Source organism: Entelurus aequoreus, linkage group LG06 (genome assembly GCF_033978785.1).
Source record: "Entelurus aequoreus isolate RoL-2023_Sb linkage group LG06, RoL_Eaeq_v1.1, whole genome shotgun sequence".
Lineage (NCBI taxonomy): Eukaryota > Metazoa > Chordata > Actinopteri > Syngnathiformes > Syngnathidae > Entelurus > Entelurus aequoreus.
In genome coordinates, this window is record NC_084736.1 from 3,042,179 (window position 1) to 3,057,302 (window position 15,124).

Here is a 15,124-nt window from a genome sequence, read left to right on the forward strand (position 1 = left end):
ATGCGTGGCTTCACCTTGGTCCGCCCTGAGATGGGTAGGTTGTGAGTTCAAACCCCGGCCGAGTCATAGCAAAGACTATAAAAATGGGAGCCATTACCTCCCTGCTTGGCACTCAGCATCAAGGGTTGGAATTGGGGGTTAAATCACCAAAAAATGATTCCCGGGCGCGTCCACCGCTGCTGCTCACTGCTCCCCTCACCTCCCAGGTGGTGATCAAGAGTGATGGGTCAAATGCAGAGAATAATTTCGCCACATCTAGTGTGTGTGTGTGCAGTGTTTCCCATAAACTGCCAAGATACCTGTGGCGGTGGGGGCGTGGCTATGGGCGTGGTCACCATGACATCATCAAGTAATTTGCATAATTTACTACAACGATATGATTTTCTCTAAAAAGGCTCAAAAAATGTATACTTACTAATTAATAATAACAGTTTTGTTTTAAACGTCCATCCATTTTACAATATAATTACAACACTTTATGTACATATTTATATACAGATTTGAACAATAAGTTATTCACTGAAATATATTTATTAATTGTGGTTCTTACAAAAAAATGTATCTTATAAAATATAAAACTAAAATGTCTCTTAAAGCTCTGCCCCTTTAATTAGTGCATACTAAATAATTTAACTTTAGCCTACTACTACAAGCATATTATTTACCAGCAACATAAAGTGAAACAGAGGCAGAGGTGTCCTGCCACAGTCAGTAACAAATAAACAGAAAACAGTAGTGGTCAAATACAAATAAGGCAACAAGAGAAGTATCCTACACTTCTCTTTTGTAAAGTCAATGTGAACAGCCTATATGGGCATCTACATCAACTATATGACTTGCCTGAGAAGCTGGACAGGACAAAAAAAAAAAATTGTTTTAAATTTTTTTAAATTTTTTTTTATTTGTGGCGGACGTAATTCTTTCGTGGCGGGCCGCCACAAATAAATGAATGTGTGGGAAACACTGGTGTGTGACTATCATTGCTACTTTAACTTTTTTTTTTTTTTTTTTACTGAAATACTTCTCACTTTTCGACTGCAAATCCAAATCAGTCCTACAGGTGATGTCGTGCATTGCCAACTACTTTTTATTAGGGTTGTCCCCATACCCATACCAATATAAATAGAAAAGCGCTATACAAGTATAACCCATTTACCATTTCCTTTGTGTGTGTGTGTGCAGGTGACCCACATCGCGCTCCTGAGATGTGACCGTGGGAATGGCCTCTTCCTGCACCTTCCTCCAGGGCGGCGTCAACGGTCTCGAATGAATCTTTGCCGCGAAGCCGCCGTGATCCGCCAGCCCGTCGCCATGAGGAGCAAATACTCGCAGTACTACAACCGGACTCTGATCCCGTACTACTACGAGCTGGCCAAGAACATGACCATGGAGCAGCTGGACAAGCGCAACAAGGACAAGGAGGGTCTGAGCGACCCCAGCATCATCATCGTGGTCCTGTGCGTGGTCATCATCCTGGAGAACCTGCTGGTGCTCGTCGCCGTGTGCCGCAACAAGAAGTTCCACTCCGCCATGTTCTTCTTCATCGGCAACCTGGCCTTCTCCGACCTCCTGGCGGGCTCGGCGTACATCGCCAACATCTTCCTCTCGGGCTCCAGGACCTTCGACCTGGTGCCGGTGCAGTGGTTCATCCGGGAGGGCACGGCGTTCATCGCCCTGGCGGCGTCCGTCTTCAGCCTGCTGGCCATCGCCATCGAGCGCTACATCGCCATCACCAAGGTGAAGGTGTACGGCTCCACCAAGACGTGCCGCATGTTCCTGCTCATCGGCGCCTGCTGGGCCACGTCCATCCTGCTCGGGGGGCTGCCCATCATGGGCTGGAACTGCATCGACAACCTCCCCGAGTGCTCCGCCGTGCTGCCGCTCTACTCCAAGAAGTACATCCTCTTCGTGGTGACCATCTTCAGCCTCATCCTGCTCTCCATCGTCATCCTCTACGTGAAGATCTACCTGATCGTACGCTCCAGCCACCAGGAGGCCACCAACTCCCCCGCCTACGCCCTCCTGAAGACCGTCACCATCGTGCTGGGCGTCTTCATCATGTGCTGGCTGCCCGCCTTCACCATCCTCCTCCTGAGCTCCTTCTGCCGGATACAGCTGTGCCCCATCCTCTCCAAGGCCGACATCTTTTTCGGCTTCGCCACGCTCAACTCGGCGCTCAACCCGGTCATCTACACGCTGCGCAGCAAGGACATGAGGAAGGAGTTCCTGCGCGTGCTCTGCTGCTGGGGGGTGCTGCAGAGCGGGCGGCCCGCTGATCGGTGCCTGGTGCCGCTTAAGAGCTCCAGCTCTCTGGAGCACAAACACGAACACCAGACCACGCCCATCATGCAGGACTGTACCACCTGCGTGTGACGGGTACCGGACCACGCCCCTTAATGCAGGACTGTACCACCTGCGTGTGACGGGTACCGGACCACGCCCCTTAATGCAGGACTGTACCACCTGCGTGTGACGGGTACCGGACCACAGCCCATCGTGCAGGACTGTATCACCTGCGTGTGACGGGTACCGGACCACGCCCCTTAATGCAGGACTGTACCACCTGCGCGTGAAGGGTACCGGACTACATCCCATCGTGCAGGACTGTACCACCTGCATGTGGCGGGTACCGGACCACGGCCATCATGCAGGACTGTACCACCTGCAGGACTGTAACACCTGCATGTAACGGGTACCGGACCACGGCTATCGTGCAGGACTGTACCACCTGCATGTAACGGGTACCGGACCACGGCCATCGTGCAGGACTGTACCACCTGCAGGACTGTAACACCTGCATGTAATGGGTACCGGACCACGGCTATCGTGCAGGACTGTACCACCTGCATGTAACGGGTACCGGACCACGGCCATCGTGCAGGACTGTACCACCTGCATGTAACGGGTACTGGACCACGCCCCTTAATGCAGAACTGTACCAAATGCGTGTGACCGGTGTCACCGACAATCAAATGTCAGCCATGTTGGGGTGTGCCACCACTTTTCCAATCACCATGGCTGTCAGAAATGTGAAATATTTCATGGGTACTCTGATGGAGTCATTTCCATGTGTGCTTCCCCTCCCCCGCTATTAGAAGCCAAAAAGAAAAAAGCTTCATATCACACTCTGAGTGTGTGTGCAATGCCAAGCCATCATTGTTGCACTTTGTAGATTTTATCACCAAAAAAACAACAACTTCCACTAATAGCCTGCAAAATTGCAGCGTCAGAGCCGGAACGGTAATCCTTTTTGCTGCCTTTCCCACAGAACACGAGGACTTTCATTTTTAGACAGCACTACTGTTAACACCACAGTGTGTGTCAAACAAGAGTTGGGTGATAAACTCCACTCGCCTGTCCCCTGTCACACAGGTCGTGTCCCATATCTGTTTCGGCTCAGGTGCTACCTTTTAAAGACGGAAAATTCCAGGGTTGACTAGAAGGAAAATAGGAAGTGTAAGATCCTGCAAAATTGCAGCATCAGAGCCGGAACGGTAATATTTTTGTGGTGCCTTTCCCACAGAACAGAAGAACTTTCATTTTTTGACACAACATTATGTGTAAAACGAGAGTCAGGTGATAAACTCCACTCGCCTGTCCCAGTCATCGCCAAATACCCTTTCACACAGGTCATGTCCTATCTCTGTTTCGGCTCAGGTACTACCTTTTAAAGACAGAAGATTCCAGGGTTGACTGTAAGAAAAATAGGAAGTGTAAGAGCCTGCAAAAATGCAGCATCAGAACCGGAACTATACAACTCTTGTCACCTGTGCCTTTCACACAGAACTTATCATATTGGGTTATTTTGCCTTTGTGTGCATCTTACACTCAGCTAATTAGATAATTAATTATTGTTGAATGACAACAGTGGCTTTCTACAGAGTTTTGGGTGTTAAATACCCTTTTACACAGGTGGTGTCTTGCCTCTGTTTCGGCTATGATACTACTCTCAAAGGCGAAAAATTCCCAAGTTGACTTTACGCAAAAAAGGACCCACAAGAACAGTAATATTTATTTGTGCCTTTTACACGGAACCAATCAACACGCGTTATTGCCACATTTGTGTGCACTTTCACACAGCAACACGGCAAAAATGTAAAAATTACAGTATTTATTCTTGTAGAACGCCAATAATTGCTTTGAAAACAACAATTTGACTAAAACGAGAATTGGGTGATGAACTCACTCGCCTGTCCCAGTCAACGGTAATATTTTTTGTGCCTTTCCCACAGAACGCAAGAACTTGATTTTTTTGACAGCGGTACTTTCAACACAACGGTATGTGTAAAACGAGAGTCGGGTGATAAACTCCACTCGCCTGTCCCAGTCATCGTCGAATACCCTTTCACACAGGTCGTGTCCCATCTCTGTTTCGGCTCAAAGGCTTAATGACCTTAAAGACGGAAAATTCCAGGGTTGACTAGAAGAAAAATAGGACGTGTAAGAGCCTGCAAAATTGCAGCGTTAGAACCGGAATTATAAAACTATTTTCACCTGTGCCTTTCACACAGGACACAAGAGCTTGAATTTTTTGACAGCACTACTTTCAACAGTATGTGTAAAATGAGAGTCGGGTAATAAACTCCTGACTATAAGAAACATAGGAAGTGTAAGAGCCTGCAAAATTGCAGCTTCAGCCACAAGAACAGTATTATTTATTTGTGCCTTTTACACAGAACCAATCCGCGCGCGTTATTGCCGCAATTGTGGCCGCTTTCAGACAGCAACAAGGCGCGATAGTCACAGATGTCCTACTTCAGTTTTGGCGGCGATACTACATCCAAAGGTGGAAAAAAACGTAGAAAAAAATGTGTGAAAGGGGCTTTGAATCAGAATATTGCCGCAATTGTGGCCACTTTCAGACTGAAACAAGGGAGAAGAGAGTGTCAGGCGTCACAGATGTCCTACTTCAGTTTTGGCAGTAATACTGCATCCAAAAGTGGAAAAAAACTTAGAAAAAAATGTGTGAAAGGTGCTTTGAATCGAGATATTGTCGCAATTGTGGCCGCTTTCAAACAGAAACAAGGCGGGAGAGTCACAGATGTCCTACTTCAGTTTTGGCGGTAATACTACATCCAAAAGTGGAAAAAAAACTTAGGAAAAAATGTGTGAAAGGGGCTTTGAATCGAGATATTGCCGCAATTGTGGCCACTTTCAGACAGAAAAAATGCGGCAGAGTCACAGATATCTTACTTCAGTTTTGGCAGTAATACTACATCCAAAAGTGGAAAAAAAATTAGAAAAAAATGTGTGAAAGGCACTTTCAATCGAGATATTGCCGCAATTGTGGCCACTTTCAGACAGAAACAAGGTGGGAGAGTCACAGATATCTTACTTCAGTTTTGGCGGTAATACTACATCCAAAAGTGGAAAAAAAACTTAGGAAAAAATGTGTGAAAGGGGCTTTGAATCGAGATATTGCCGCAATTGTGGCCACTTTCAGACAGAAACAAGGTGGGAGAGTCACAGATATCTTACTTCAGTTTTGGCGGTAATACTACATCCAAAAGTGGAAAAAAAAACTTAGAAAAAAATGTGTGAAAAGGGCTTTGAATCAGAATATTGCCGCAATTGTGGTCACTTTCAGACAGAAAAAAGGCAGGAGAGTCGCAGACATCTTACTTCAGTTTTGGCGGTAATACTACATCCAAAAGTGGAAAAAAAAACTTAGAAAAAAATGTGTGAAAAAGGCTTTGAATCGAGATATTGCCGCAATTGTGGCCACTTTCAAACAGAAACAAGGCGGGAGAGTGGCAGACATCTTACCTCAGTTTTGGCGGTGATACTTTTGTTGTTTTCATCACTGGTGCTGTTCCGGCTCCGGTGCTACCTACAAAGACAGAACATTGTCAGGTCAACGTCATTAAAAAGGGTGGAAAATGTCCTGATTCTAACAATGTAATTCTATTATAACCAGCGTGCATGGACTAGTCAGAGGAAAAACAGGATATTCCCTATATAACCTTCCCTCCACTTCCACGTCTATGACATCATCTTGTAGCTAAGCGTGTATGACATCATCTTGTAGCTAAGCGTGTATGACATCATCTTGTAGCTAAGCGTGTATGACATCATCTTGTAGCTAAGCGTGTATGATGTATTCCAGCGCACTAACCCTCCCTCCATGTCGTTACAACCTCCCTGCTGTGTCTCCAGTGAGTTGTGCTGAATGTACGCACGGTGATGAAGAAGTTTGGTGGTGGACAGTATTACCCATCTTTGTTTGGAATGATATTGGGGTGAACAGGGCAGCTCACTGTGAAGAAGGAGAAGCGCAACATCCTGCTTTCATTTGGTCTGGTGAGCACGGCTCGTAAAAGGTGGGAGAAGATCTGGTTTCAAAGAGTGTGGGGAGAGCCTTTTTTACCAGGTCAGCATCGTCCTCTGCGACTTCCTTCTACCGCAGGAAGTTGTTTTATTTCTCTTCCTGTTTATAAACATGTTTTTTACACAGCCAAGTAGAAATGGTGAAAAGCACTTTGGCAGCTTCAGTGACGTCGTCTTTGTCCCATTGAGAGGCCTTTTTGTGCCCCAAATATTATGAGCATGTATGTAAGTATGTACAGTGTATGTATGATGATGACATGTATGTACAGTTTATGTATGATGATGATATGTGTGTACAGTTGATATGATGATGATGATGTGCAATAGCCTCGTGTGTCCTGCCAGTCGCACGCTGCCTGTGTTCATTCGGTACAATCTGAAACACTAATGTAGGTACATCTTTTCTTTATTGCATTCCTTTTTTTTCTACAAAATAAATGAAATACTAAAAAGGTTCCTGTGTTTATGGTGTTTTTAAGCGATTTTAAATACAAACCCCAAAAGCAGTGAAGTTGTCACGTTGTGTGAATGCTAAATAAAAAGAGACTACAACAAACTTATATTCAATTGAATAGACTGCAAAGACAAGATATTTCATGTTCACACTGAGAAACTTTGGTATTTTTTGCAAATATTAGCTCATTTGGAATTTGATGCCTGCAGCATGTTTCAAAAAAAGCTGGCACAAGTGGCAAAAAAGAGTGAGAAAGTTGAGGAATGCTCATCAAAGACTTATTTGGAACATCCCACAGGTGAACGGGCTAATTGGGAACAGGTGGGTGCCATGATTGGGTATAAAAGCAGCTTCCGTGAAATGCTCAGTCGTTCACAAACAAGGACGGGGCGAGGGTCACCATTTTGTCAACAAATGCCTGAGCAAATTGTTTAAGAACAACATTTCTCAAGCAGCTATTGCAAGGAATTTAGGGATTTCACCATCTACGCTCCGTAATATCATCAAAAGGTTCAGAGAATCTGGAGAAATCACTGCACAAAAGCGATGATATTACGCACCTTGGATCCCTCAGGCGGTACTGCATCAAAAAGGGACATCAGTGTGTAAAGGATATCACCACATGGGCTCAGGAACACTTCAGAAAACCACTGTCAGTAACTACAGTTGGTCGCTACATCTGTAAGTGCAAGTTAAAACTCTACTATGCAAAGCCAAGCCATTTATCAACAACACCCAGAAACGCCGCCGGCTTCGCTGGGCCCGAGCTCATCTAAGATGGACTGATGCAAAGTGGAAAAGTGTTCTGTGGTCTGACGAGTCCACATTTCAAATTGTTTTTGGAAACTGTGAACGTCGTGTCTTCCGGACCAAAGAGGAAAAGAACCATCCGGACTGTTCTAGGGTGAAAGTGTAAAAGTCAGCATGTGTGATGGTATGGGGGTGTATTAGTGGCCAAGACATGGGTAACTTACACATCTGTGAAGGCACCATTAATGCTGAAAGGTACATACAGCTTTTGGAGCAACATATGTTGCCATCCAAGCAACGTTACCATGGACGCCCCTGCTTATTTCAGCAAGACAATGCCAAGCCACGTGTTAAATCATTGTGGATCCATAGTAAAAGAGTGTGGGTACTAGACTGGCCTGCCTGTAGTCCAGATATTGAAAATGTGTGCAGGCTAAAATATGAGAAGGGAGACTGTTGAACAACTTAAGCTGTACATCAAGCAAGAATGGGAAAGAATTCCACTTCAAAAATGTGTCTCCTCACTTCCCAAACCTTTACTGAGTGTTGTTAAAAGGAAAGGCCATGTAACACACTGGTAAAAATGCCTTTTTTGCAATGTGTTGCTGCCATTACATTCTAAGTTCATGATTATTTGCAATAAAAAAAAAAGAAGTTTCTCAGTGTGAACATGAAATATCTTGTCTTTGCAGTCTATTCAATTGAATATAAGTTGAAAAGGATTTGTTGTATTCTCTTTTTATTTAGCATTTACACAACCTGACAACTTTACTGCTTTGGGGGGTTTTAATTCTGTAAGCCACAAATTGGAAGTGCTTTCGCCAAAGTCTAGCCTTTAACGTCAGTTTTTTTTATTTTTTCCACAGAATTTTATTTTCTTGAAAAACAAACAAAAAATTGGGCTGTTTAAAAATTAAGGAGTTAACTGGTGATTAATTGCCAAAAATTAGGGTGCCCACACTTTTTTTGCAGGCGAGCTACTTTTTAATTGACCAAGTCAAAGGGATCTACCTCTTTCATATATATGTATTTATTTATGAAAGAGTTGTTTTTATGAACAAGTTAAAGATGTTTAATGATAATACAAACATGTTTAACATACACACAAAATGCAGCTCCGCACTGCTGTTGCTTCAACATATCACTGGCATCGGGTGGATTGGGAATTTCTTTTATTACAGTGTCCTGCAAAACACTGCACATTGTGACACTGTGAGTCCACTTGGGTCACGGGATTCTATAATAATAATAATAATAATAGATTTTATTTGTAAGAGCACTTTACATTGAGCAAACAACCTCAAAGTGCTACAATGCATTCATTTTTTTTATTTTTTAAACAACACTAGAACCACAAATAGCTGCCCCCAACAAGTAAAATAAAAACAATTACAAATAAAAACTAGAACAGCCTAATAGCTAGAACTAACACACATACACTACCGTTCAAAAGTTTGGGGTCACCGAAACAATTTAGTGGAATAGCCTTCATTTCTAAGAACAAGAATAGACTGTCGAGTTTCAGATGAAAGTTCTCTTTTTCTGGCCATTTTGAGCGTTTAATTGACCCCACAAATGTGATGCTCCAGAAACTCAATCTGCTCAAAGGAAGGTCAGTTTTGTAGCTTCTGTAACGAGCTAAAGTGTTTTCAGATGTGTGAACATGATTGCACAAGGGTTTTCTAATCATCAATTAGCCTTCTGAGCCAATGAGCAAACACATTGTACCATTAGAACACTGGAGTGATAGTTGCTGGAAATACACCTATGTAGATATTGCACCAAAAAGCAGACATTTGCAGCTAGAATAGTCATTTAGCACATTAGCAATGTATAGAGTGTATTTCTTTCAAGTTAAGACTAGTTTAAAGTTATCTTCATTGAAAAGTACAGTGCTTTTCCTTCAAAAATAAGGACTTTTCAATGTGACCCCAAACTTTTGAACGGTAGTGTATATCTAAAAAAAAAAAAAAGGCTTTTTTAAAAAAAATTGTTTTTTAGCCTTTTTTAAAAGCATCCACAGTCTGTGGTGCCCTCAGGTGGTCAGGGAGAGCGTTCCACAGACGGAGCGGCGGAGCAGAAAGCAGATTCTCCCTTAGAAGGCTTCACAGTTCTCATGTTTGACATAATAAAACCACAGTTTCATTTTACAAACAAAAGTGTTACATTTAGATGTGATGGTATAATGTTTAAAGCCAATCTCCATACTAATTATCATATTCATATCCTGTGGTTGGTTTCACCTGTGCTGACATCGCTATACTACAATAATCCCTTTTTTATATATGCAGAATACACAGAAAAATTCAGTCACAACATTTTACAGGATGTCCCTGAACGCACCTCGCATCCAAAATGGCTGCTTCAAAGCATTAGCCAAGCTAACATTAGCATCATAATAGTAGGTGAGGACGAGCAAACAATCTCAGTGGCATGAAATATACTTTTACCACTTGGACTTTAAATAACACAACAATCATCTGTTAGTTTACACAGTCAAAGTGCATTATTGTCTTCAAAATATCACTCTAAGATACACTTTTGGCCAATAACAATTGGCCAACATTTTAATGTGTACGTTGCAAAGTACTATTCAAAACAGTCAAGACTGACTAATTACTGACTAAATACTGACTTAATACTGACTAAATACTGACTAAATACTGATTTAATACTGACTAAATACTGACTTAATACTGACTAAATACTGACTTAATACTGACTAAATACTGACTTAATACTGACTAAATACTGACTTAATACTGACTAAATACTGATTTAATACTGACTAAATACTGACTTAATACTGACTAAATACTGACTTAATACTGACTAAATACTGACTTAATACTGACTAAATACTGATTTAATACTGACTAAATACTGACTTAATACTGACTAAATACTGATTTAATACTGACTAAATACTGACTTAATACTGACTAAATACTGACTAAATAGTAAACAAGACTGCCTAAATACTGACTAAATAGTAAACAAGACTGCCTAAATACTGCCTAAATAGTAAACAAGACTGACTAAATACTGACTAAATAGTAAACAATGCAACAACGTGTCTCACCGCTTGGAAGGCTTCACAGGCGCTGTTGAGCACTTCCTGTACATGCCACTTCTCGCCAGCAACAGGCGCTGTTTTACCATGAATTGATTAACTTAAACAAGTTGAAAAACGTATTGGGGTGTTACCATTTAGTGGTCAATTGTACGGAATATGTACTGTACTGTGCAATCTACTAATAAAACTTTCAATCAATCAATCAATATTGCAACACTTCCTGTACATGCCACTTCTGGCCAGCAACAGGCGCTGTTGCAACACTTCCTGTCGCACTGACAATGACGTGATAAGAAATGTCCCTGTAAATACTCTCTGCGTCACACTGAGTTGGGGTTATGTATGTTTTAATGATGTTATACTCTACTAAACATGTTGTTACGGAATAATCTATTTGTTATGAATTTGTTTTGGTACAAAACATGCATTAAATTAAATACAAGTTTGATTACAAAAGTATAAATATTTGTTTCACCAAAATAGAAAGGTGTGAATTTTTTTGTATTTGAGCTGGTGGCTACAAAAAATGATAATGGTTGTCCACACATTTTTTAATTATTATTATTTGTTTTATTTTTTTTGTATTTATGATTAATCATTCCAACAAAATGATACACAATAATATCATATGAATACAATTCCAATCCCAAAACCAAACCCGGCCCAACAACATTCAGAATAGCAATCAACAGAGCAAGTGAGAGGACACACAAACATGACACAAAACAATCCAAAAGTAGTCAAACAAAAATGAATAATAACAACAACAGTATCAATATTAATAAGAATTCCAACATAGCAGTGATTAGAAATTAAAAAAAAAAATATCTTTTTTTTTTAATGTTATAATTTTTTTTATTATTTTTATTAATTTATTAATTTTATGAAAAAAAAAATGGATTAAAGTTTTGTATTATTAGTATTTTATTTATTATTATATTTATTGCTTTATTTATTTTCCTATGATACTGTACTTAGTCTTTGATTTATTTTGTACAATTTTCCATTTTGTCTATTATTTGTGCACTTTCATTGTTGAAGTTGTTCTTGATTTATTAGATCAATTGATTGAGCACAGCTGGGACTATTTAAGTGCATGACTTCCTGTGGAAAATGGCACGCTGATGGTGGAAAGCGCTCTGTGTTTGGTAGCACTTTGTATTAAAATGATTAGAAGGACACGAGTGTTGCTGGCCTTGCTTTTTCTTTAACTACACTTTTTGCCTTCATTTTCGTTTCATTAAGTTTTTTGGAGAGTGCATGTTTTTCCTGTATTTTGTAAAAAAAAAAAAGTTCTGCCCAGGGCCCCAATTTTGCCTGGAGCAGCCCTGATCCTATTGGGTGAACTGAGATTGCATCAATTAGAGCTCCAACATGCCTGGAAAAAGCAGAGTTGAAGATGCCAATGCGTACATGACGGTTCATCACTGTTACCCAACAGAGCTCAGTTACTCAAGGCAAAGCTGATGGGAAGCAGGACAGAGGGCAAGGAGAGTGAAGTTGGGGGTGTGGCAACCCAAGAATGTCTATTTGTAAACTGGCTTTTCTGAGAAACGCCCCAAGAGATGTTTTTCGGGGTATGGCGGAGGGGGGGACTTATGGGTGACGGTGACTTATAGCGGCCTTTGAGCCTGTTTCCTGTCAGACGTCCAGGATTCCTGGGTGGGAACGTCGGCCGAATCTGCCCCAGGAGGCTGCGCTGGCCGGGAATCCTGCCAAGATCTTTCCAGAGAACTATGCAGGACATGACCTCACTTTCTGAGGACCAACATACCATGCAAAGACCACTCAATAATAAACAAACAATTAATGCAAAGTTAACTGACTATGGTAATGAACTGTTTTAGGTAGATGCATCTAAACCAGGGGTCACCAACCCGGTGCCCGCGGGCACCAGGTCGCCCGTAAGGACCAGATGAGTCGCCCGCTGGCCTGTTCTAAAAATAGCTCAAATAGCAGCACTTACCAGTGAGCTGCCTCTATTTTTTAAATTGTATTTATTTACTAGCAAGCTGGTCTCGCTTTGCCCGACATTTTTAATTCTAAGAGAGACAAAACTCAAATAGAATTTGAAAATCCACGAAAATATTTTAAAGACTTGGTCTTCACTTGTTTAAATAAATTCATACATGTTTTTACTTTGCTTCTTATAACTTTCAGAAAGACAATTTTAGAGAAAAAATACAACCTTTTTTAAACACATATACCTTTTTACCTTTTAAATTCCTTCCTCTTCATTCCTGACAATTTAAATCAATTTTCAAGTAAATTATTTTTTTTTATTGTAAAGAATAATAAATGAATTTTAATTTAATTATTCATTTTAGCTTCTGTTTTTTCGACGAAGAATATTTGTGAAATATTTCTTCAAACTTATTATGATTAAAATTCAAAACAATTATTCTGGCAAATCTAGAAAATCTGTAGAATCAAATTTCAATCTTATTTCAAAGTCTTTTGAATTTCTTTTAAAAATTTTATTCTGGAAAATCTAGAAGAAATAATGATTTGTCTTTGTTAGAAATATAGCTTGGTCCAATTTGTTATATATTCTAACAAAGTGCAGATTGGATTTTAACCTATTTAAAACATGTCATCAAAATTCTAAAATTAATCTTAATCAGGAAAAATGACTAATGATGTTCTATAAATTATTTTTTTAATTTTTTCAAAAAGATTCGAATTAGCTAGTTTTTCTCTTCTTTTTTTCGGTTGAATTTTGAATTTTAAAGAGTCGAAGTAAACTATGTTTCAAAATGTAATTGTCATTTTTTTTGTGTTTTCTCCTCTTTTAAACCGTTCAATTAAGTGTAAATATCATTAATTATTAATAATAACATAGAGTTAAAGGTAAATTGAGCAAATTGGCTATTTCTGGCAATTTATTGAAGTGTGTATCAAACTGGTAGCCCTTCGCATTAATCACTACCCAAGAAGTAGCTCTTGCTTTCAAAAAGGTTGGTGACCCCTGATCTAAACTGTAAAAAATATATGATTTTAAACTTCATTAGATTGATTGATTGAGACTTTTATTAGTAGATTGTACAGTACAGTACATATTCCGTACAATTGACCACTAAATGGTAACACCCCAATACGTTTTTCAACTTTAGGGTTAGAGGTTAGAGTTGAGGTTAGGGTTAGGGTTAGGGGTGGGGGTGAGAGTGCACGGTCCACCTACAGCAGTCTTTTTCAGCCGCTGTGCCGCGGCACACTGGTGTGCCGTGAAATACAGTCTGGTGTGCCGTGGGAGATTATGTAATTTCACCTAATTGGCTTAAAAATATTTTTTGCACACCAGTAATTATAATCATTGAAGTTAGACATGGCTATGCAGAATGAAACTAAAACTTAACCGGCTGCAAAGTAAACAAAACACAGAAGTCAGTAAATGAATGTATATATTTGTAAACGCTCTGAAGTGGGAAAGGGGCAGGATTAAATAAACTTTGCTTCTTCCAACTCCTTTTCAGACATGAAGTGAAGTGTTATAAAATGGTGTGATGTGTTATGCTGTAAGTGTGTTCATGTTTAAATGCTGAAATGCTTTGAATGTTAAAATTGTTTGAATGTTGAAAAGCTGACACTAAACTGAAATACTAGTGAAATTCCAGGAATTTTTGGAATTTGTCAAGGGAAAGCCCGCGATTCCCGAATAGGCGGAACAGTTCGAAGTTGGAACGGTTTGAATCAAGTGAAAAATGTGGAAGGTAGAGCGCGCCAAAATCTGGAGAAGAAGAAGAAGAATAAGAAGAAAAATATATAGATGAATATTGGTGTAGAAAACCATATGTGTGAATGTTTGGAGCATTCACACAATAATAAATAGATACTTTTGGTGTAGAAAACCATATGTGTGAATGTTTGGAGCATTCACACAATAATAAATAGATGAATTTTGGTGTAGAAAACCATATGTGTGAATGTTTTGGAGCATTCACACAATAATAAATAGATGAATTTTGGTGTAGAAAACCATATGTGTGAATGTTTTGGAGTATTCACACGATAATAAATATCAATCAATCAATCAATCAATCAATCAATCAATCAATCAATGTTTATTTATACAGCCCTAAATCACAAGTGTCTCAAAGGGCTGTATAGATACTTTTGGTGTAGAAAATCATATGTGTGAATGCTTTGGAGCATTCACACAATAATAAATAGATGAATCTTTGTGTAGAAAACCATATGTGTGAATGTATGGAGTATTCACACAATAATAAATAGATGAATTTTGGTGTAGAAAACCATATGTGTGAATGTTTGGAGCATTCACACAATAATAAATAGATACTTTTGGTGTAGAAAACCATATGTGTGAATGTTTGGAGCATTCACAAAATAATAAATAGATGAATTTTGGTGTAGAAAACCATATGTGTGAATGCTTTGGAGCATTCACACAATAATAAATTGATTAATTTTGGTGTAGAAAACCATATGTGTGAATGCTTTGGAGCATTCACACAATAATAAATTGATTAATTTTGGTGTAGAAAACCATAAGTGTG

General features: G+C 39.9%; 1 protein-coding gene across 1 annotated transcript in view; it reads left to right on the plus strand.

The window, feature by feature from the left end:
- s1pr2 (sphingosine-1-phosphate receptor 2) overlaps positions 1-6,748 on the plus strand; it is a 42,726-nt gene extending 35,978 nt beyond the window's left edge. Inside the window, exon 2 of the mRNA XM_062049837.1 lies at positions 1,183-6,748. Coding sequence (XP_061905821.1) covers positions 1,267-2,373 — 1,107 coding nt within the window. The 5' untranslated portion in view covers positions 1,183-1,266 and the 3' untranslated portion in view covers positions 2,374-6,748. The remainder of the gene's footprint in view (positions 1-1,182) is intronic.
- Positions 6,749-15,124: the final 8,376 nt, after the last annotated feature.